The sequence below is a fragment of the Lactuca virosa genome, chromosome 5, assembly GCF_052849685.1.
Source record: "Lactuca virosa cultivar CGN04683 chromosome 5, Lactuca_virosa_CGN04683_v6, whole genome shotgun sequence".
NCBI lineage: Eukaryota > Viridiplantae > Streptophyta > Magnoliopsida > Asterales > Asteraceae > Lactuca > Lactuca virosa.
The window spans coordinates 67390478-67415362 of NC_136430.1; the positions used below are offsets into that span (position 1 = coordinate 67390478).

At 37.2% G+C, this 24885-nt stretch overlaps 2 protein-coding genes and 1 pseudogene across 4 annotated transcripts; all 3 read right to left on the reverse strand.

The window, feature by feature from the left end:
- Positions 1–2861: 2861 nt before the first annotated feature.
- Positions 2862–6019, reverse strand: LOC145111351 (formin-like protein 16; annotated as a pseudogene). The gene is made up of 12 exons (XR_013710249.1): positions 5448–6019; positions 5255–5348; positions 5099–5158; positions 4314–5015; positions 4125–4223; positions 3985–4029; positions 3813–3893; positions 3668–3721; positions 3449–3561; positions 3297–3374; positions 3102–3218; positions 2862–2974 (listed from the first exon to the last, which is right to left on the reverse strand). The product of XR_013710249.1 is annotated as a formin-like protein 16 (transcript).
- An 8094-nt stretch (positions 6020–14113) lies between these two features.
- On the reverse strand, positions 14114–16919 carry LOC145112673 (putative formin-like protein 15b). Its single transcript, XM_079048808.1, has 12 exons — positions 16315–16919; positions 16132–16230; positions 15973–16014; positions 15797–15877; positions 15671–15721; positions 15483–15564; positions 15316–15410; positions 15160–15231; positions 14965–15081; positions 14782–14850; positions 14615–14681; positions 14114–14389 (listed from the first exon to the last, which is right to left on the reverse strand). The coding sequence occupies exons 1-12, from the start codon at positions 16372–16374 to the stop codon at positions 14283–14285; spliced, it is 942 nt and encodes a 313-aa protein (XP_078904934.1). The 5' UTR covers positions 16375–16919; the 3' UTR covers positions 14114–14282.
- Positions 16920–19009: 2090 nt separating this feature from the next.
- LOC145112672 (protein IMPAIRED IN BABA-INDUCED STERILITY 1-like) lies at positions 19010–22326 on the reverse strand. Of its 2 annotated transcripts, none has more exons than XM_079048806.1 (9): positions 21649–22326; positions 21250–21534; positions 20736–21056; positions 20407–20634; positions 20199–20296; positions 20004–20097; positions 19529–19903; positions 19310–19432; positions 19010–19097 (listed from the first exon to the last, which is right to left on the reverse strand). In XM_079048806.1, the coding sequence occupies exons 1-9, from the start codon at positions 22042–22044 to the stop codon at positions 19059–19061; spliced, it is 1959 nt and encodes a 652-aa protein (XP_078904932.1). In that variant the 5' UTR covers positions 22045–22326; the 3' UTR covers positions 19010–19058. The 2 variants fall into 2 exon arrangements, with proteins under 2 accessions (XP_078904932.1, XP_078904933.1); XM_079048807.1 differs by having other exon boundaries at positions 19010–19111.
- Positions 22327–24885: the final 2559 nt, after the last annotated feature.

Here is a 24885-nt window from a genome sequence, read left to right on the forward strand (position 1 = left end):
TGGTACGGTATTGGTCTTAAAATGTTAGGTTGGTAGTACCGTACCAATTCAATAAATTTTATTCCCGACGCTCACTCAAAACTCATTAAAATGGACCAAAACACCAAATACATTTAGATCCAAAGATGAAATGCAATAAAGCTTGAAACTTTATAAGTTACAAAGGTCTAGAAGGTAGATGAAAGTTGAGATCTTAAATTTCCAAGCTTCAAGGATCAATCTTGCATGAAAGCATTGGCCCAAAACCACCAAAAACTCCAAAAATGGATGAAAGAGGAGATAAGAGGCTCAAAGTGGTGAAAGGGAGGCTAGGGTTTCTCTCAAAAGGCTTTAGGTGTGATGGAGAGTGGAAAAGTACCCCTAAAACACGGAACCACCCTTTAAATACATAGAAACCCTAAAACTTTGTGGGCTTCGCCTGTCCAGTTCTCACCTCGTGACAGCCTGCTTGTCACCTTGTGACAGGCTCTTCACATCGTGAGGATATGCTCCTCACCTTGTGACAACAGGTTTTCACCCAATTCCATTCCAACTTCAAGCGGTCATGACTTCTTCGTTTCAAATCCATTTTCGGCGATCTTTATATGCATGGAAAGATATTGACGATACCCACAACCATATCTAATTACTTTTGACTTAATACATGTCGAACTAAAACCATAATCCATGCAAGAATCCCGAAATATTATTTTTCCCATTTTACCCTTTTATTCAAAGCACAATTCGAAGGCTTTTATCACTTAACCAACATTATCAACATCCGATAAGGTCTAAACTCTATTCCCTTGAAGCCTAAAACCTTTGCTTGATCCATTTACGGCTTGCTATTCCAAAATTAGAAACATTCTGAAACTAGGTGTTATAACCTTTATACTTGATTTTGTCCCGAAAATCCGCAAACCAAAGAGCTTCACTTTATGAATGTTTTTGGTCAATGAAATCTGATACTAGCTAAGTCAAAATGTTAAAAACATAACACACATCATGTATTACACGTTTGCTTGGGTGCGAGTGTTTAAAACAAGAATTAAGCCCCGATTTTGTGTTATGTGTGTGTAAACCTAAGAATATTTTTGGAATCATTCATACCCAAATGCATGTACAAAAAGATATATGAATTGTGTGGTTTAATGCTTATATAATCTTATAAGATAAGGTTTGTGTGCAACATGATATCACAAGAAGTATCTAAAGTAAAAGTATAAATAAAATACAATATGTGTATTATCTAAGCGTGACCTAAGTGGAGTTATTGGTATGGAGTGTAGGTGTTTACAAAGTTGGACAATCCATCTTAGCCACTTCGTTTTTATTCTGTGATTGTTGCTTTAGGTGAGTATTCTCACCGTATTACTTATATCATGTATTGTATTTGAGTTGCTGATAACTCAGGGTTGCTAATAGCCTATAAGGTTGTTGGTAATTGATAGGGTTGCTAATAACTCATAGCTATTAGAATTGTTGATAACTCATGGTTGCGGATAGCTCATAGGGTTTTTAATAACCCATAAGGTTGTTGATAACTCATAGTTGTTATAGTTGTTGATAACTCAGGGTTGCTGATAGCCCATATGGTTGCTGATAACTCATAGTTGTTATATATGTTTAGTTGTGTTGTGTTATATGTGATATTTTGGGGAACTCGCTAAGCGCTGACTTATAGTTTTGGATAAAATGTTTTTTAGGTACTCCATCAGATCATAGGAAGGCAGAGGCGGGACTGTATACACGCGTCTATAGTTTTATGATTTGAGATTTTGCGATGCCTTTCTTATTAACTCTAATTTTGGATTAAAGTTTATGAACAAATGGTTTTACATTGAACATGTCTTTATGAAAATGAGTGTTTATTTTATTTTAAAAATGAAAAATTTATTCTGAAATCAAGACGTTACAGCTCCGGAATACCATAATCTAGAGTAAGTGGTCATTTTACAAATTTTATAAAATATTTGTTTTTTATTCAAATACTTCATTTATATGGGCTAGATTACTTAGTTTCCTTATAAATAATCTCGAGTTTTAGTTGACCCAATCATAATTATAACAAAATCAATGTATATGAGCTTGATAGAGGGGAACAAATTAATTCCATTGTTTTTTGTGGAAAAAGGAAAAACACCATATTGTATGTGATCATGTGTAGAAAGTATATATGCAATCGACCCTCATGAATTGTGACCATTTTTGTCTCTTTATATATCTTTATCTATGTGTAGCACAATTACAAATGTACAATTTATCTATTAAACATTTTGGTAGGACATAGATTACAATAAACGTTATTTGTTAAAATAAATAAATAAGTGGTTTAAATGGTATAATATTTTAATTTTTTATTGATAAAAAAATAAAAGGTGTATAAAAGGACAATTTTATCTTAATTTATATTAACACCCTTTACTTGCTCCATTTCCGCCTCCTCTTTACAGTTCTCTTCGTCGCATTTTCGGAAGAGTCTAACAAAGTTCAAAAGGGTCATAGTAACTGCACAAATAATAATAATAAAGTAACAAATGAATAACTATTTTTATTATTTTTTTCCGTTTGAAAATGCTACTACACATCTTGGGAAATGAAATAAAAGATAAATAAGTCAAATTTGTAAGAAGTTAAGACCTAACAGAGAAAGCCTTGTTTCACTGATTTTCTTTATTAAGTCTTTTTTGCACTAAGTCAAAAAGAAACAAACATATATAACTTCTATCTTTATGTAAAATAGCAACAAGAAGTAAGTTAGTTACTTTGTTCAAAAGGACAACGAGTAGGATCTTCACCAAAATATATGGTCAATGCATCAACGTTTCTACACTGTAAGTTTAACAAAAACAATGAATAATCCAAAAAGGAATTAAGGAAAGGTGGTTATTTGACTTTTGAGGCAAATTTACAATGATTCGTTTACCACAACGGAATAGAAATCTGTTACACTTGTCATTTCCGCCTCAGCTTGGCCAATGAACTCCTTCAATGTCTAAATTTTTTAAAAAATCAGCAGTTATTCAAATGTATTATACATAATATATATAATAAGAAGTATCTGATATGGTTTTGGATTAAAGATAATGTTAGTTGCTATTTCAGGGTTTCTGAGCTACTACCTTACGAAAACCTTCAGACACGGGGCCATCATTTTCCGATGCAGCTAGTTCCTGTTTAACTTTTTCTAACCCTTTCAGAATGGCTTGCATTTCTTCTGCTAAAACTTTCAGTTGTATCTGTGCAAATTAAAAATCCTTCCATTGGTTTTATATACTAGCGATAAATCTATGCAATTCAAAAAAAAAAAAAAAAACTCAAAACTTGGTTGCAACTTCTAGGCTAACAAGATCCTTATAGAAATCTAAAAGGCTTGGGGATTTGGAGGCAAGAACCTGTACACAAATGTTGATGATTAATAATTTTAATGCATTAAAGATGTCACATTTTGTATCGAGTAGTTTAGTACCTTGCAGAGATAATGCATTAAAGTCATCTTGCTAGTTTAGTTCCTTGATTTAATGTGTTCCCCAAATATAAAATTCTCTTCATGATTTCTTTCAACTTTGTGGACCTCCGCACCTAACAAATCCAACAACAGTATTATATCAAGTAAGTACAAAAAAGGTAAAAGCAGAAGAGGGTAGAATGAATTTATAATAGTAGACCTAGATCATGATCACCTCACCTCATCACATGCAGAGTTTATTGTGTTTAGACTTGTTCTAAACTCTGTTGTAAGCTGAAACAAAATCCCAACTCAAATATAATGAAATCAACAATAAATAATCACTCCAAAATATTACATTAACAATTACAAGCTAATTACAAACCTGCATGTTAAATTTAATTTTGAACAGAAAAGCCCTTAATTTCGCATCCATACGTGGCACCTTCATTAGGTCCAGGATATACTGCAGTAAAATTTCATTCTCATGAGATAAATTCTTGATAGATATCAAAATGAAATAAAAAATTATAATGTACTATGATATCGATGCTGACCTGTTCGTGCTTAATCATTGTCTCAGAGTCATCAGTGAACTTCTTCTGAACAGTCACAATGCAGAAGAAGATCAATACAAGTATTTTTACATAAGAATATTATCTACAAGGAATACCAGGTAAATGAGTTATGGCTTCACCTTGACTTGCTCCATCTCTTCTTTCGTGGGATAGAATTTGAGAAAATCTTGTATTTGATCGGAATCTATAAGGTTATCATTCATAGCTAAAATTGCAACCTACAGAATCCATATGAGGGATAAAGTTGCAATTAGTCAATTGAAAACGGGTACATAATTTTAAGCCAACTTGATCAAAAGAGTACTTACCACCATATCAGGAAATGACATCTTAATTTTTGCATTCATGTGACAATGAAGAATTTCTAACACATGCTTTTTCAGATTCTCGTCTGCATTCTCATGATTCACTACAAGATTAACCAGGTTGTGCACAGTGAAGTTATCAAACTTTTGAGCTTCAGACAAACGAAAGAAATGCTTTTTGTTTCCATATCTACAAATTTCTTGTAGTACGGTTTCACTTCTGTGTTGTTCAATATTATCAAATTTAGTGTTGGGAGCTTCTATTACCAAATGTTCCACTCCAAAACTCTTTGCTAATTCCATATCTACCCTTGAAAAACATTGAATGTACTCTTTTAAAGCCTTTCTTACCCTCATGAGAATATCCCTATATTGTACAACTCCTTTATCATGCTTCTCTCCAAAATATACCAACAGAAACTTCAAATCATGAGGATTCAAATGAGGAATTTCTGCATCTGTAAACATACTGATTGTTCCATCTATTCTTTCAATTGTATATTCATAGTAATCAAATACCCTTTTGTACACTCTCTTCTTCAAATCCATTACATTTTGAATTCTGATTGTTGAATATACTTCGGATGCTGGTCTGTAATGCATATAAAAATAATGTTCTATCTTCTTGTAATTGGCAAATTGAGGAGTGAAAGTATGAACAACTCTGGGCATGTTTGGTTGGTTATTCAGAGCTAAAATTGCAGCCTGAAGATTAAAGATTAAGTTACCATTAGTCAACTGAAAATGGTACAGAAGTCAACTGGATCAAGATGGTAACTAACTACCACCATATCGCTTCTTCTTGTAAGGATGATTTGCGAGTTATTAACTCTCCTTGTATCATTAATCTACAGATAAGAATTTAGCGCGTGAGGATGCAAACTAAACATGAAGAACATAAAAAGTAAAAGGTAATTTATACTGTATTTACATTGCATCATTACCAAGTAGATTTGTTGAGCTTCTTTAGAAGCAGCTTTCTTTGGGACTATGGCAGAGAAGAGTGTCTCAAGTTCTGATACATCAAATTCTGGCACACTACAATACAATACAAAGGAAGTTAATTAATGACATGAGTCATGAGTTATCATATGTCATATGTGAAGTGAAACACAACAGAAGAATTAGAAAGCAAACCTTTGGGGCTCTCCATGTCTTTGCAATTCTTCCCACAAGCTTCCTTGCAATGCGCTCGTCACTTTGTTCCAATGCAATGGCTTTAAGTTAGATCTTTGTGTTCCCGGTCCTCCACGTACTCGTCCTCTACCTCGCCTTGCTCCAGGTGGAGGTGGTGGTCCACCAGGAGGTCCAGGTGGCAGTGGAAGTGCTCCTCCATACAACGATGGAAGTGGTGTTGTAGGTGTCGCTCCTCCGTACAATGGTGGAGGTGGTGGAAGTGGTGTTGTAGGTAGTGAAGGTACTCTTGCATGCAACGGTAGAGGTGGAGGTTCAGATATTCCAGGAGGTGGCGGTGACGGTGGAGTTGGTGGATGTGGTGCTGTAGGTGGCGCTCCTCCATACAACGGTGGAGGTGGTGGTGCCCCATACATCGGTGGTGGTGGAGGTGGAGGTGATCCACCATGCATTGGTGGAGGTGGTGCTCCATACATTGGTTGATGTGGTGCTTCATACGTCGGTGGAGGTGGTGGTAACCCTAAACCACCGCCAGGAAACGGTGGAGGAGGTGGAGGTGGTGGTGAAGGGGACATCGTTCACCGCTGCTGTAGCCTTCTAATCATGCATGAGCTTGAAACTCACATTTAATTTGGGGATTAAGGTAATTGTTTTGTTATTGGTTACAAGATTCAGCAAAAAATGGACGTGAAATGTTACGTACCAAAAATGTTTGATTCCCCAATTTCGCCTCACCTGTCCAAAAATGTCGACAATGTCATGTCATAGAGAAACCGATCTTAAAATCTTCCAATTTTTGTTTTTAATTAACCAACCAGTTATATCAATGCGATGATGGAAACTTTTCAATTCCAAACTTCGATTCGCCAATCAGTGAAAAGGATTTCTATTGTGATTATGAGGAATTCGATGATTTGGGAGGGAAAAATTGCAATTGATTCTGGGAGTTCGTCACTGCAATTGAATTCTTTAATTTCTGTTGTACACACACGTATGTGTTGTGTGGGAATTGGGATATGTGTAAAAGTTGGTAAAACAAACAAATCAACCTTGTGCGCGATATAACGACGACAGGTATTTCCGCTTTATTCCGTCGCTAAAATATTAACCACGATCCAAATTTCCAAATACATAGCTACCCATTCATTTTACGACTGATATTTCTATATCTGTTGTAGTGGTAAATCCCATATTTATTTCATCTTTGCGAATTTTATATTTAGCTTGTTCATTTTAAAATATTAAGAAAAATATAAGAATGAGTTACTTTAGTTAACGAATATAAATACAAATACAATAAAATAAATTATGAGTTCTCGTAATTGTAATTTTTTTTACAAAGATTAAAAATATAATATATTCAACGAATGGTACCTACAGTTTAGGGTAATTTGTATGTTTGGTTCCTAACTTATATTTTTAACTTGGAATGTCATTGTTGTTTGTTTTTGTTGCGCGCTTGGTCCATTTCTTACCTAAAAAGATTATTTTGGCCTTGATTTTTTAATTTATTTAAATAAACACACCTTAACCTCAACCCCCTCACCTTACCTTACCCACCCCACCATTTTTCCCTATTTAAATAATATATTTTTTAGATAAGATAGGGACCAAACACATAACAAAAACAAATAGAAGGGACCAAACATGTAACAAAAACAAACTTCAGGTACCTTCCGAGTTAAAAAAATAGGTTTGAGACCCAGCGTACAAATTACCCCCGACCATAGGACCATTTTTGGTCTCAATATTCTAGTCTTACTATTAATATGTTTCATACCAATCCAAAATGTTTATGTATGCACTTGACAATTATAAATTTGTTTTACTAGATTATTTATATAATATATTTGTATTGAAATATCGAATTCTATAGGGGATTCTCCTTTTGATGTAGCTTGCATGAAGCTAATACGTTTATGATGAATTCGAAGCATCAAGATAATACAATACACGAGAAACATTTAAGAGATAGAGAAAAAAGGTGTAACAACGTAAATTTTCAAAACAATTTTTCATTTTTAAATCATACTTTCATTCACATGATAATCACAAAACATAATGTGTCACTGTGTCATAACAAAAACATGTCCCAGAATCTCAATAACATAAACTCCATAAGTGTGTACGGATCATGCCGACGCCTTCCCACGGTCCTCGCTAGTACCTGAAACACATATCATAACAATTGTAAGCATAAATGCTTAGTGAGTTCCCCAAAATACCACATGCCACACATACGCCTTTCCAGGCCACAACTCTATAGGATCTTCCGATCCATGTGTCTCAGGGGACTCCCGTCCCAAATCCCGGTAGACCTTCGGTCCTACCCGTATCGACCTTCCGGTCCGTAACCTCTTGACCTTCCGGTCCATATCATACATAATCATACATAGCACATACATATCACATAACCGCATATAGCACATACATCATAGCATACAAGACCTTCCGGTCACACATAAGTACCCTTCCAGGTACAGTATAGTGAGAAGACTCACCTCGTATGATGTCTAGTAACTCACGTGCTCGATATCCCTGAATCTCGAAACAACGACCTAGCCCCGCCTAATCACATAAAGTAATTATTTCAAATCATTAACGACTCTCAAGGCTAGACTAATCCCTTCCTATGTCCTCTCAGAAGGTTAAAAGACCATTTTACCCCTTAATGGTCCCAAAAGTCCAATTGTTGACCAAACCCTAAAAGTCAACAAAAGTCAACTCTCCGGGTTACGCTGCGCGTACCAAGCCTGTACGTTGGGCGTACCAGGTGACCTCACAGAAACGGGGAACGCGACCCCCTACGCCGCGCGTACTGGGATTACGCCCAGCGTAACTCCCAGTTTCAGACTCCTTAGCTCTTGAGGTCTTAAACAGTTAAGACCCATGTCCAACTTTTAGATCTGACCATTTCTAAGCCTCTTAATCCATAAAGTTGGTGACTTTAAGCCTTTGTATGGCTGGACAAGTCACTAACACCCATAACATTCCATTTCCCAACTCTAGAAAGCTCATAATTCAAGCATGACCTCATATCAACGACCAAGATGGAAACTTTATGGATCTATAACACAAATATCACTGAAATGGGACAGATCTAGGTCCATGGAGTCCTTTATGCTCATAAAGTCTCCACCTTTGGGACTTTAACCCTAGAAATGGTCCATAAAGCACAAATAAAAAATAACAAGGAAAGCTTTGAGCTTTATACCTCCAAGTGAAGCTCCTCCCTCTGTAGAACTCAGATCCAAGCTTGTACTCCAACTTCTAGCCTCCACACGAACCTCCTCTTCTTCTTTACTAACACACAAAGGCACTTTCTTGCTCAAGAACACACACACTAGCTTTAGAACGATAAAGTTGCTCTTCTAGGGTTTCTCTCTGAGGGATGGTGGCTGGGGACAAGACCATCTCATTCCTTTTATAGCCCTCAAGCCACAATTAGGGTTTTGCACCTGGGCCAACTACGCCCAACGTAACCCTGGGTACGCCCAGCGTACCTAGGCGAGTCCGCGTCCAAAATAAGCGCATGAGTACGCGTAGCGTACTCTTGAGTACGCCCAGCGTACTCATTTGCTACAATTTCCACTCAAGGGCTAATCTTGACAACTTGACAAAAGAGAAGGGTTAAATAGTTGTACCTGAATTTCGGGATGTTACAATTCTCCTTCACTAGAACCAGACTTCGCCCTCGAAGTCTCATGCTGAAAACAACTCCGGATGCTGCTCCCGCATCTCTGACTCTGTCTCCCAGGTCAGCTCAGACCCCCTCCGATGTTGCCACTGAACCTGAACCAGGGGCACCTCCTTGTTCCTCAGAACCTTGATCTTTCGATCCACAATCGCGATTGGCCTCTCAACATAATTCAGGCTCGCATCCACCTGAATGTCCTCCAGCGGCACCACTACCGACTCGTCGGCTATACACTTCCTCAACTGAGACACATGGAAGGTATCATGAATTTGGCTCAACTCCACAGGTAGCTCCAACCGATATGCTACCTTGCCCACCCTCGCGGTCACCATGAACGGACCGATGTACCGGGGCCCCAGCTTGCCCCTCTTCCTGAATCGGATCACTCCTTTCCAAGGGGACACTTTCAGGAGTACGAAGTCCCCCGCCTGGAACTCCAGCTCGGATCGTCGCCGATCTGCATAACTCTTCTGACGACTCTGAGCCGTCAGTAACCTCTGTCTAACCTGCTGTATCTGCTCTGTCGTCTGCAGTACTATCTCAGTGCTACCCATCACACGCTATCCTACCTCTCCCCAGAAAATGGGAGTCCGACACCTCCTCCCATACAACAACTCGAAGGGAGGCATACCAATACTAGAATGGTGGCTGTTGTTGTAGGAAAACTCAGCCAACGGCAAGTATGTGTCCCAACTTCCTCCGAAGTCCAACACACATGCTCGAAGCATGTCCTCGAGCGTCTGAATCGTCCGCTCACTCTGTCCGTCCGTATGGGGGTGGTAGGCGGTACTGAAATGCAACCTTGTACCCAACTCCTTGTGGAACTTCTTCCAGAACCTGGAAGTGAAACGTATATCTCGATCTGACACAATCGAGATCGGTAACCCATGACGCGATACCACCTCCCTCACATACAACTCTGCCAACCTCTCAGCAGAAGAGCTCTCACTGATAGCAAGAAAATGTGCGCTCTTCGTCAGCCGGTCGACGATCACCCAAATTGCATCGACACCCCTCGCGGTCCTCGACAATTTGGTGATGAAATCCATGGAAATATGTTCCCACTTCCACTGGGGAACCTCAAGCGGCTGCAACTTGCCATGCGGACGCTGGTGCTCGGCCTTAACCTTGCGACAGGTCAAGCACCTCTCGGCAAACCACGCGACATCCCTCTTCATACAGGGCCACCAATAATCTTTCTTCAGGTCCAAATACATCTTCGTGGCCCCGGGATGGATCGAGAACCTCGATCTATGCGCCTCCTCCATCAAAGTGGTACGTGCCCCGCCTGCATACGGCACCCAAATCCTGACCTTGAAAGGTCATCAGCCCTCGACTATCGGTAACGAACTCAGGCACCTGCCCGATCACTCGCTCCCTCTTGCGGTTCTCCGGTCTCACAGCCTCTGCCTGGGCCTCCCGAATGGTGTCCAACACCGGAGTCATCACTGTCAATCTCATACAAGTGCCTCGAATCGGGGCACCCTCCGCCCTACGACTCAACGCATCAGCTACAACATTAGCTTTGCCCGGGTGATACAGGATTTCACAATCGTAATCCTTTACCACGTCCAACCATCTCCTCTGACGCATATTCAGATTGGGCTGATCCATCAAATACTTCAAGCTCTTGTGGTCCGTGTATATGGTACACCGAACCCCATACAAATAGTGACGCCAGATCTTGAGGGCGAACACCACTGCTCCCAACTCCAAATCGTGGGTGGGATATCTCGTCTCATGAGGCTTCAACTGCCTCGATGCATACGCTATCACATGCCCCCTATGCATAAGTACTGCACCCAACCCCGATATCGACGCGTCACTATACACCATAAAATCCTCCATCCCTTCCGGGAGGGCTAACACAGGGGCTTCGCATAACTTCTGGCGAAGTGTCTCAAACGAGGTCTGCTGCTCCGGACCCCATGAAAAAGCAACACCCTTCCAGGTCAACTTGGTGAGAGGCACGGCGATCTTGGAGAAATCTCTGATAAATCTCCGATAGTAGCCGGCCAATCCTAGAAAACTCCTGATCTCGGTGGGTGATCTTGGCACCTCCCACCTCATAACCGCCTCGATCTTGGCCGGATCGACCAAAATCCCATCCTGGTTGACGAGATGCCCCAAGAACTGGACCTCCCGTAACCAGAACTTGCACTTGGAGAATTTGGCATAAAGCCTCTCCGTCCTCAATACCCCGAGTATCTCTCTCAGATGCTCCTCGTGCTGCTCTCTAGATCTCGAATACACCAGTATATCGTCGATGAACACGATCACTGAACGATCTAACATCGGTCTACACACCCTGTTCATGAGATCCATGAACGCTGCTAGTGCATTGGTGAGCCCGAAAGGCATCACCACGAACTCGTAATGCCCATAACGAGTCCTGAACGCCGTCTTCTGGACATCCTCATCACGCACTCTCATCTGATGATATCCAGACCTCAGATCAATCTTGGAGAACCAAGACGCTCCCTGCAACTGATCAAACAAATCGTCGATCCTCGGTAATGGATAACGGTTATTGACCGTTAACTTGTTCAACTCCCGGTAATCAATATACATCCGGTGTGAACCATCCTTTTTCTTGACAAAAAGGATCGGTGCTCCCCAGGGGGAGCTGCTCGGTCTAATAAACCCCTTCCCCAGCAGCTCCTGAAGCTACGAGGATAACTCTTGCATCTCTGGCGGTGCAAGGCGATAAGGCGCCTTGGCGATAGGCGCTGCCCCCGGAACCAAATCAATGAGGAACTCTACCTGCCTCTCGGGAGGCACACCCGGCAACTCCTCGGGAAAAACATCCGGGAACTCGCGCACTATCGGAACGTCATCCACCAAACTTGGCCCCTCAGCGGCCCCTCGTGTGTCCATCACATAGGCTACAAACCCGCTGCAGCCATGCTGTAAACTCTGCCTCGCTCTGGCAGCCGAACAAAACGCTGTCCCAGAACGAGTACCCTCGCCGTACACCGTAAGTACTCCCCCACTAGGGTCTCGTATCGTCACCAACTGTCGCTCGCAGTCTATAACAGCCCCAAATCGGCTCAACCAATCCATGCCCACTATGACACACACGTCCCTCATCGCTATCGGGACCAGATCTATCGGGAACTCAACACCGAAGATCTCGAGTACACATCCTCGTATCACCTCCGTAGCATACACCGCTCGCTCGTCAGCTATGGAAACTCGCAGAGGTCGACTCAACGCCTCTCGTCTGCTACTGATGTGCCGACTAAACGCTATCGACACGAACGATCGACTCGCACCCGAGTCAAATAACACTAAGGCAGGTACAGAACTCACAAGAAAAGTACCTACGCATATCATCATATAAGCACAATATCTCAACTCAACATAAATAAATAAAGAATACATACCAGCCACAACATCGGGCGCTGCGCGAACCTCCTCCGCTGTCGACTGGAAAGCTCTCCCGCGAGGCTTCGGTGCCTCGGCCTTTACTGGCCGAACCTCGGTAACCCTAGCAGCAGGTGCAGATCCCTGTGCTGATCCCTGATGTAACTGCGGGCACTCGGCCTTCCGATGGCCAGTCTGGTTGTACATTGTTAGACTGTGTTTATAATTATAATAAGTAGAGGGTACCTAAATGTAATATTCTATTATATATAATGTGATCTGATGTGATATCTATTGAATTGAACAAGATACGAGTTTTGATTCGGTATCAGAGCCAAGTTCCCTTTGCCGCCTCCAACCCTAAATCGGCGACATCTTCTCCACCGTCTTAATTTCTCTTCCGATCAAAACATGGTTGTTATCGTTGCCTTTACTGCTGCATAGAAAACCGCCCACAATACCTACAAATTTGCATTCACTCTTTCTACTAACTATGGTTTCTGGAAGGCAATGCTTGAACCATTCCTAATCACCAATCACTTGATTGGCTATGTGGATGGCACCATCAAATGTCCAGAACAAAAAATTACCACAACAAATGCAATAACTGATAACCCTAGTTATCCTCGTTGGGTTTCCAATGATGCACATGTAAGAATGATAATTCTATCTACCATCTCTAAAGCATCTTTCCAACATGTTCAAGGTACGACCTCTAGAGATTTGTGGCTTTCGTTAGAACGTGCGTATTCACCAAACTCTGCTTCTCGTGAATACACTTTAAAAACACAGTTACTTCACATAGAGATGAAAAGTGATGAAACTCCACTGACCTATCTTAGCCGAGCAATGGAATATGCGTCTGCTCTCGCTAATATTGGTGAACCCATGAAGGACAAGGATCTAGTTATGCTTACAATCTCAGGTTTGCGAGATGAATACAACGGTTTAAAATCGAATCTTTTGGCCCGCCATCTATCGATCACCTTCAATGAACTGCATGGTCTTTTATCAGACCATGATTACATGATCAACAAATCAGCCATGTTACCTGTTGTTGCCTCACCACAAGTTGATTCCAGATTCTATTCATATAAAAGCTAGCCAAATCAACTCTTTGAGAATCGAGAATCCTAAGAAGATTGAAGTATTTAGTGTATTTTTCTAACCAATCTCTAGGATGGGTGACTGCCATTAAATGTTGGGATTTCCAACTTAGGAGTGAAATTAAAATTTCTCGAAGATTGGTATTTCCCTTTTCAACTAAATTGACATTTATACCCTTCTTGTAACTAATTGTATAACAACTAGCCCTGTATCCACTTTTCTTGTTTTTCAATTGCTCTATTGAATGATTATATTAGAGATATAAATAATCTTGACTTTTAGCTGACCCGGTCATGGTTATAACAAAATCAATGTATTTGAGCTCGATAGAGGGGAACAAATTAATTCCAATTTTTTGTGGAAAATGGCAAAAACATTATGGAAAAAAGGCAAAAGCCTACATTGTATGCCATCATGTGTAGGATGTATACATGCAATTGACCCTTATGAATTGTACCATTTTTGTCTTTTTATATATCTTCATCTATGTGTAGCACAATTACAAATACACAACTTATCTATTAAACTTTTTGGTAGGACATATATTACAATAAACATTATTTGTTAAAATAAATAAATAAATAAATAAATAAATAATAGGTTTTAAAGGTATAACATTTTTAAAATTTTATTGGTAAAAAATAAAAGGTGTATAAAATAAACATTTCTTATTTTACATTAACACCCTTTACTTCCTCCATTTCCGCCTCCTGTTTACGGTTCTCCTCGTCGCATTTTCGGAAGAGTCTCACAAAGTTCAAAAGGGTCATAGTAGCTGCACAAATAATAATAAAGTAACAAATGAATAACTATTTTTATTACTTTTTTCCATTATATTTGAAAATGTGACAATACATCTTGGGGAACGGAATAAAAGATAAATGAGGCAAATTTGTAAGAAGATAGCACCTAATAGGGAAAGCCTCAATTCAGCGACGTTCTCTATTAAGTTCTTTTTGCATTAAGTGAAAAAGAAACAAACATATATAAGTTTCGTTACCTTGTTCAAAAGGACAACGAGTAGGGTCTTCACCAAAATATATGGCCAATGCATCAGCGTTTCTACACTGTAAGTGTAACCACAAACAATTTAATGGAAGAATCCAAAAAAGAATCAAGGAAAGGTAAGAATTTGACTTTGAGGCAAATTTAGGGTGATTCATTTACCACAATGGAATAGAACTCCGTTATACTTGCCATTTCCGTCTCAGCTTGGCCAATGAACTCCTTCAATGTCTAAATTTAAAAAAAAAAAAAAAACAACATTTTTTTTTCAAATGAGAAGTATCTTTTATAGTTTTGAATTAAAGAATTCGTTAGTTGCTATTTCCAGGGTTTCTAAGCTACTACCTTATGAAAACCTTGAGATATTGGGCCATCATTTGCTGATGCATCTAGTTCCTGCTTCGCATTTTCCAGCCCCATGGTAATGGACTGCATTTCTTCTGCTAAAACTTTCAATTCTATCTGTAATTTAGAAAGCCTTTCATTTGTTTTACACACTAATCATGAATCTGTGCAATTAAAACAGATAACAATTCAAACCTCGGTTGCAGCTTCTAGGCTAACAAGATCCTCATGGAAATCTAAAAGGCTCGGGGACTTGGAGGCAATTTTCTGTACACAAGGAAAACAGATGTTGATGATTAAAATTTTTTAACGAATTAAAGATTTCACATTTTGTATTGAGTAGTTTAGTACCTTGCAGAGATAATGCATTAAAGTCATCTTGCTGTCTGAAGCTCGTGTATCTGTCAATATCAAGAGACTGTCCAACTTGAAACCAACAGCAGCACCTGCAAAATTTGGATATTAACATCAATAAAACTTATTTATTTATCTAATCATGTTGATGTTGATGTTGTTACCTCTAGCAGTTCCTTGATTTAATGTGTTCCCCAAATATAAAATTCTCTTCATGATTTCTTTCAACTTTGTAGACCTCCGCACCTAACAAATCCAACAACATAATTATATCAACTAAGTACAGAAAAGGTAAAAGCAGAAGAGGGTAGAATGAATTTATAATAGTAGACCTAGATCATGATCACCTCACCTCATCACATGCAGAGTTTACTGTGTTTAGACTCGTTTTGAATTCTGAAAGCTGAAACAAAACCCCAAGTCAAATATAATCACATCAAATATTACATTAACAATTACAAGCTAACCAATCACCAACCTGAACGTTAAATTTTATTTTGAACAGAAAAGCCCTTAATTTTGCATCCATACGTGGCACCTTCATTAGCTCCAGGAAATACTGCAATAGCCAAGTCAAATTTCATTTTCATAAGATAAACTCTTGATAGATATTAAATAAAATGAAATAAAAAGTTATGATGGGTTGATACTGACCTGTTCGCGCTTGCCAAGTGTCTCGTAGTCATCTGTGAATTTCTGAACAGTCACAATTCAGAAGAAGATCAATACGTAAACGGGACAAGTACTTTTACATAAGAATATTATATAGTTAAAATCTATAAAGAATACCAAGTAAATGAGTTATGGCTTCACCTTGAGTTGCTCCATCTCTTCATTCGTGGGATAGAATTTGAGACAATCTTCTACTTGATCGGAATCTATAAGTTCATCATTCATAGCTAAAATTGCAGCCTACAAAATCCAGATGATGGATAAAGTTGCAATTAGCCAATTGAAAACGGGTACATAAGCCAACTTGATCAAAAGGGTACTTACCACCATATCAGGAAGTGGCATCTTAAGTTTTGCAAGCATGATTTCCGTGTTATTCGCCATTTTCAGATCAAAATACAATTGAGAATGCAATCATGGAAAGAAAGAGTGAGAACGCAAACAATCACGGGAATCTGAAAGGACGCATATAAAGATCGCGCCAAGAACGTAAAAAATAAAAGGTAATCTTAAGGATAATGTACTCGATTCCAAACTCAATTCACCAATTCAATGAAAAAAAGACCCACAAAATAAAAAATTTATCGTCAGGTCAGGTATTATGATTACGATAAATGATGTAATCTAGGTTGGGGAAAGAATCTGTGATATTATTGTATTTATTGGCAGCAAGATTGATAGGGTTTTCTGAGAAATCATGGGTAAGATGATGACGATCGAAGCAATTATATTGAATTCGATGATTCGAGAAATCTATGAAGGGGAGTGAGGAATATTGCAATTGATTCAGGGAATTCGTCACGGCAATGGAAATGCTTTGATTTCTATTGCACGTGGAATCAGAACAAAACACAAACGAGATTATGGAGGAAGAAAGGAGGGAAGGGAAGAACATTGATCAATTTTTCTTTTTCATTATTGTATTTAGTTTGTTCTACGATAAATTATCAAGGAAAACAATAAAGGATTGATTTGATTTAAGTCTAACTTACAAGAATGGTCCTTCAATTTTTCGATATTATTTTGTAATTTTGGATCTAAACTTCTAAATTTGCAATTTTGTTGCATGATGGTTATGCCCGATCCTACTTACCACATCTTTATAAATATTATGTGTAATTTTAATATTTTTATCATATTAGATGTAATATGTTATTTTAATATTTTTATCATATTAATTCACTAGGTTTGTGAAATTAAATAGAGACTTTTGAATTGAGTTTGAAGGATTGACAAATCGCAACCATCAAATATCAAGTACCTACAACCGAACTCATTGTATAATGCAATATATCTCACCGCAAACAAAACGAAAAAACATGCCTACAACAAGACACATGTTATGTATGGTCTGACAGTCATACCTGAAACATCAGTAAAAACAAGTATATGATAGTAGGTCAGAAACTCATTTCTTGGAAATATGATTATCGACCGGACATAACCATTTCCTTATCTACACCATATAGTTCTATCATATGAGTTGACCATAAACTTTTGCCCTATAAATATGGAAACTAATATAACATATCTGTTCTTTCACACCTTACTATTCTCTCAATCGAATGTAGATCGGCTTAAGTGTTTAAGTGTTAAGGTGGATGAGGTCTTCCCTTCCAACCCACTCAACCCACTGTCATCTTAATTTTTTTTTTCTTCTTTTACTTCCATCTTTCCCAACCCATAAGATATAGAAATCATATCTTTCACACCACTCAACCTACTTGTCATATCATTTTTTTATTTAATTAAATTAGACAATATAAAATAAAATAAAATATAACATTTTTTCATTTAAAAATAAATGTTTGCTAATTTTTTTTTAAAGAAAAAAAATATATAGAAAGAGATGGAATGAATGAAAAAGATAAAAAAAAAAAAGGTGAAAAAGAAAAATATCAATTTGACTATGCATTTGTATCATTTATATATATATATATATATATATATATATATATATATATATATATATATATATATATATAGGAACGGAATGAATGATAACAACCCAAAGTGTACCATCGTCCGACGGTGTAGGAAGGTACCGCTCGTCCGACCTTGGGTTGTTTGTGTACCATCGTCCGACCTTAGAGCGGAGTCTTGGAGATCTATCCCACGGTTTGTATAACAGTTCGTGGTGGCGTTGTCATATATGATAACAACAATTATTACGATGGTTTGAGATGTTTCCAAAAAATTTTAATTTGGTTGTTATTTCCAAATGTTCGAGGGTGTTAGATATAAACTAAAAAGTATACGGAATTACAAATAAGTTCGATCATTAACCAAGATGTCTTTATCCTAACGGTAAGGTGTTATATATAAACTAAAAAGTATAAACTAAAAAGTTTTAATTAGACACACACCACCACCACCACCCCCCACAAACACACACGCACACCCACACCCACCCTTACCCCCACCCCCCACAAACACATATACATATACACACCTACAAACACACACACACACACCAACCCCACAAACTCACACCCCCCCCCCCCCCCCACACACACACACAACACTACTACCACAATCACCGACCTACCATCACCATCACCATCACCACCACCGCCGCCATCACCACCACTGCCACAATTGTCGCCGCAACCACCACCGCCTGTCCCCCCGCCGCTGCCCCCACCACCGCCACCGTCCCTACGCCCACCCTACCACCGCTACCGTTTTCTAAAAATGAAAACCGATAGAAAAATACACATCTAAACACGTTTTCTAATTTTCTAAAACTGAAAATGAAAAATGAATAAGTTTTAACTAAACGCGTTTTCTAAATTTTCCAATGAAAACCGAAAACGGAAAACGAAAACTGAAAAGGGAAAACGAAAAACGGAAAATGAAAACTGTTTTTCCGTAACTAAACGCAACGTAACATTTTTTGTTTTTTGTTTTTTTTTTTCAGTTTTACCGCATACATACATAACTCTTACACGTAGGGCCGCAGCCCGTAAGGGTCTTAACTGGGCCTAGAAGAAATGAGCTTTTCGGGTTGTTTGGCAGATTAATGTGAAGGTCCGTTTATGCATCTCTAAATGGACTCTTTGAACATATCAAGAATCATCCACATCCGTCCATTCACCATTCTGTAGCTGTACATTCATATCTAATATCTTATCACTTTTTATAAGAAAGAAAACTAAAATCATAACAAAAAATACTCTTAACTAATCTATGAACCATCAGAAATTTTGATCTTTGAAGCTGTCAGAAACTCTAAAAAATTCAAACTTTTGAAACGCTTTCATCTTCAAAACTCATTCAAGAATCATGGCATGTGATGGATCGTTTTCAAAGGTTTTACCTTTTTCGAACGAACAGCCTGGCGAATCTGGCGTTCATGCCTCTCCAAAAGTTCATCAATTTGATGGGATTGAGATAACAAAGGGCCCGAATACTCAACTTTGTCTTCTTGATTCTGATAAATCTGTATGCAAAACTTCAAAACTTCAAAACTTGCACCAAAGAATCAATCGAAAACCTTCATGGGATTCACTAAATTTCAAAATAAAAACCAACTTACCAAATCGATTTTCTTAAAAATAGGTAAATCTCGAGAGGGGTAACCATCAAATCGGCCTCTAGAACTGATTCTTTCAATCTTTTCTGAAAAAATTGGTTCTCTTGGATGTAATGTTGAAGGTTCTGATATGCGACTTTTTGAACTCGATCTACTGTGTGATCTTATAGACGAAGGATCATCAAGTCGCCTTCTTGCCCATGCAAAACCACTTGAACCTGAAACTTGTAAAGGACCCGAAAATGGAATCTCTTCATGGGACCCACGATTCATTTTGTTTACACGTGGCTCAAAACCTATGATTATGTCACTTTCTTTATCATGATCTAAACTAATTCCATTGATTTTGTGCCTTACTTCGGTTCTGACTGGCAAATTCTGTACAACAAGTCGTTCAAATATTAGAAAGTGGACATGCATACGCATGATCATGTTTATATAACACATTTATATAACATATATATATATAGTTATATACCTCCTCAGGCATCAATTTACACATGCCATTAGGATAATTACTATTGAATCTTCGTGATGTTTCAGGCTCTCGATTTCTTTCAACATGCCTTTTCCTGTAAAAGACATGAAAAATCCTCATAATGTAACATCCATATTTTTTATTGATATTGTGGAAAAATTATGTAACCTGGAAAAAAAAAAGATTTACATTCACCTTCTAGAGTGTTCCCGATGCTTTGTATCAATCTCTTTAGTTGGAGGGTATTTTGGTAAGCTTGATGGTTGACATGCATAAGGCTTTGTAGTAAAATACTGTTAATACCATATCAAAGAGTAAGCTTCCAAAATGTGAGGACTTTGATTTTTTTGTTATTGCAGCATTCTACACTCATATTATTTCATATGTGATGTGAATAAGTTACCTCAGATGCAAGGGCAGAAGAGGCGGACCCACGCTTATAGGGTTCAATGGATAACAAAGTCTCTATAAGATTTACAGTGTTTTTTGGTAGATCTTTAAAAGTTTCCCATAAACAGCTTTTGTAGGGACATTGTGGTTTAAACAATGTGGCATGAGGAAGCTTTGACTTTTTCCAGTAATCTTCACATGGTGATCCACAAAGCTTAAAGATTTTGTGCATTTGTTCAACCTGAAGTTAGACCACAAAGAAAATGATTCCAAGACTTTTCCATTTCTGCTTCAAAAAACTCTAACTTTGACTTTTGAAAGTCAAGTATGTAGTACTTTTACCTCAGTTCTACCCTGAAGAAGAGGTACACCAAGAAGAAGCTCTGCAAACACACACCCTATACTCCATAGATCCACTGAAGCTTCATAATCCGTGGACCCCAATAAAAGTTCAGGAGGCCGATACCATAAAGTAACAACTTTACTAGTCAAAGGTCGCTTATCATGAGCTACATTACAAAAATTAGCCAACCCAAAATCACCTATTTTTATAATCCCTTCATTATTTACCAAAAGATTTGCCCCTTTAATGTCACGATGCATTATTCCTTGTGAATGACAATGCTTCAGCCCCGATAACAACTGCTTCATGTAGCACTTTATCTGTTTCATCCAAATCTCAAACTATAACAAAAAAAAGGAAAAAAAAACAAATTGCATGAAATAGAAACGTACTTTACGCTACTTATCAATATAGGCAATGTACATTGTTTATATTGGCAACAAGACTAAAGTAATTTGCTATTGCATGCAATTTTTGACAATAATAAAGATACAAACTTTGCATGTTACAAACCTGGGATTCTGTGAATTTGATGTTGGGGCAAGATAAAAGTCCTGAAATATCGTGTTCCATGTACTCAAAGACAAGGTATATGCTACATGATAACTGTGAGGTTATTATCCCATCTAGTTTCATGATATTTGGATGATCAAGTCTTCTAAGAATCACTATTTCACGAGCCATAAATCGAACACTTTCAGGTTCAAAATTGTCAAATCTCACCTTCTTTAGGGCAACTATCTTTCCCGTTTCTAGATCACGAGCACGAAAAACACTGCTGTATGTACCTTGCCCGATCTATTGAATCGATAACGAGATATGAACATCAACGATTCGTTAAAGAAGTTATAATGAAAACATACAGTAGATAATCTGTTTGTTTGTGTAAAATGGTGAGGTAAAGTGATGAACCTTTTCTAATTTTTCAAAGGATTCGGCTTTGAGAGGCAACCAACCATAAATGGCTTCACCGGCGACTGCACTGAGCCACGCCGGCCAACCAGCAGCCACCTGCTCTACTTCAACGTATCTATGCAAATTACCCAACCTAAAGCTCAGCGATTCACCGCCGCCGATGGTGAAATTCGTCCTCCCTGATTCACCCAACTCGCTCCCATTCAGCCCTGACTCACTCCTGGTATTCCCTTTCTTCTTCCTCCTCTTCTTGTTCTCTAATTGCGCCACCATATCATCGCCATTCCCATCTAAATTCCGGCCAGAACCACCCACCGCATTGTCCCGAAACCCCCCAGAATGATCCACCGCCGGCGTCACTGGCACTGTCTGTTTTGATGTTACACAGCCCATTTATCACAGTGCTTCAAGAAACTCTGTATCCATGACAAATACTTGAGCCGAAAGCAAATACAAATCAAACCCAGATCAAGAATTAGGACGATCTTAATCGGGTCTTGTTTGATTCGCAATCTGGTTTGTAAAGATGACGGAAAATTCTTCTGAAGTAACTTTTTCTCTTTCTCTTTATAGAAATCTACCCCAAAATTGCAGAAAATAAGCAAGGGACCGGATCAAGTAACGAACACAGAAATCCAGTTGCACTACTTTTCAGTGGTCTAAACTCTAAAGACACTAAATTTATTGGCCATTTTCAAAGATGGCTTGTATAAATATTAGTGAAAATTTTATATAATTTGACATTATTTTCATTTTCATTATTTTGTAGACTTGTGCAATTTTTTATGATATATAAATTAATGGTTAACATTCTTAATATATATATTTTTATTAGATCTTTTTTTAATAAGTAATATTGATTTTGTAACAACTGATTTACATATATGATTTATCACCAAACATATTTTTTTTTTGTTTTTAACTGTCTTCCTAGTTTTTATACAAAACTTTCAATCCATAAATTTATGTTATAATGCTGAGATCAAACTCCATAATCAACACTCATGTCATCATAGAAATGGAAAAGTCATGTCATCATAAAAATGGAACTCTCATGTCATCATATGGTTTGCTAGATGTGGTTACTTGTTTTTTTTCTTTGTTCATCATATATAAAGTAGGGTAAAGGAAAAGGGCTAAAGCAGAAACTTGGTGTGGTAAGCTTTCACTTTTCTCACCTTGGTCAATGAAAATCAATATCTTTTACATTTTGACCCCACAAGTTATGATAAATATTATCCAAAGCACTAAATACATCATAAAAAGCTTCACATGATAATTGATGTTTCTACCGACGGGTGTCCACATTTTAAATGGATGGCTAAAATAAAGTATTTTATTTGCTACTTTTCAATATATATGATTATACACATCTCAATTGGGTTTGCTTCTATTTTTGTGCCATTTACATTAGCATTGTATTTTAGTAACAAAAACTCAACATAAATTCAAAATATAATATATGAATAACATTTTTTTTTTGAAATTTTACAATGGATTCTTGGTAAAACAAAGTATGAAATAAAAATAAAAATGAAACGTCTAAAAGGGATTACAAAAAAAAAAAAAAAGGTATAACAACACATAGTGCAAATACAAGTTATGCTTGTTTATATGTTATGACACTAACTTACAGTCAGTTGTCATCTTTATATTATAAGTATAAAATAAATTGATTGAAATAATATAAAATTAATCAAGAAATTTTTTTTATAGAAATATGTCATATTTTCCCAAATAAATAAATAAAAGTTTTTTATAGGTTATATATATATATATATATATATATATATATATATATATATATATATATACACACTAGTAGCGTACCCGCGCGATGCGACGGCCGACAAATAGTTTCATTCCAGCGATTAATTAGATTTTCCTGCCGACGAATTGATTGTCTTCGATCTATTTCGGTCGTCTCGGTTGTTGATTGGTGTACAGACTCTTTACGTTTTTTTTTTTGTTCGAATTCAGGTTGTTTCGGTTCAGTTTTAGTTTTTTCGTTCGTTTCCACTTTTATGGATTTTGATGTTCATGTTTTCAGTTGAGCTAAACTCGCTCAATTATATTAGTCATCTTTCGTCAAATTAGACTATATTTTATGACGAATAGTTTCAACTTGACAAATAATTTTACGACGGGGATTAGTTTCACTATGAAGAATAGTTCTAAACAACATTTAGTTTCCTTTTTGAATGACACGGATAGGTTATCTTTAGGTTTTAGGGTTTAAAGGGGGTGGGGTGGTGCAACAAATATAATTACGCTTATTTGATTTTTATAAGGGATGGATCGCTCTTAATATTTTGTTGTGTTTTCAGAATTTGTAGAAACTTAGATGGTAAGGTGACAATTTGTAACCATGGTTGGAACATTTTAAGAATAAATCGGGAGTGGATCATATTAACGACCAAAAGCAATGAGGGGTCTACACAACAATGACTACATGACTTTGTTTTTTCTTTCGATCAAAAGGAATTTCATCAATTAGACTTACTTATAAAGCTAATTATAATAATAAAATAAATAATATTAATAAAATAATAAAAATATATAGTTTTTTTGTTACGATATACAGGTAATTTACATCCATTATTTTGAGTTAAAAATAAAATTATATAGTTATTTTAGTTAAATTTAAAAGTACGTTTATTTTTGGATTAAAAATAAAAATAACTTGTTTTTTGTTTTAATATATAAATATGTCGTTTTGGATTAAAAAATATATTTATATTTTGGTCAAAAAATATAAATGTAGTGTTGTTTTAAGATACTAATAAAAGGGGCGTTTGATATTTTGAGTTAAAAAAAATAAGATTGTTTTTAATGAAATAAAATGCATCAAGCATTATTTTCAATTCAAAATACTTCTGGAAAATTGTGAAATTTTACTGCAATCATAATTACCTAGAAATTTACATACTGTAGCCTATATTTTTCAAACATTAACTTACATCTTTGATCATTTATATTACATGTCATTTTCAATTCATGTCCTTATAAAAATATAATATTAAGTTTATTATAAAATATATACAAACATTTCGTAAAAAATCCAAAATACTATTTAAATGTTTATGTTGTATGAATAACTGTGACAACCCGGAACTTCTATCTTGTACAACTAATCAATTCAATCAATGATGGATTCGTTTCTGTTGTCTTTTGGCACTGTTTAAGGGTTCGTTTAAGTGTTCTAAGCTTTAGTACAACCAATGTTGAGATTAG

Coding starts and splice junctions, on each gene's coding strand:
- LOC145112673 (XM_079048808.1), bottom strand. CDS start 16,374: ATGGCGAATAACACGGAAATCATGCTTGCAAAACTTAAGATGCCACTT. Junction 15,411..15,482: donor AAATCAAGGAACTGCTAGAG/GTAACAACATCA, acceptor CAAATTTTGCAG/GTGCTGCTGTTGGTTTCAAG. Junction 14,682..14,781: donor CGGAGTTCTATTCCATTGTG/GTAAATGAATCA, acceptor TTACACTTACAG/TGTAGAAACGCTGATGCATT.
- LOC145112672 (XM_079048806.1), bottom strand. CDS start 22,044: ATGGGCTGTGTAACATCAAAACAGACAGTGCCAGTGACGCCGGCGGTG. Junction 20,635..20,735: donor TTCTTCAGGGTAGAACTGAG/GTAAAAGTACTA, acceptor GTCTAACTTCAG/GTTGAACAAATGCACAAAAT. Junction 19,098..19,309: donor AGGCTGTTCGTTCGAAAAAG/GTAAAACCTTTG, acceptor ATGAATGTACAG/CTACAGAATGGTGAATGGAC.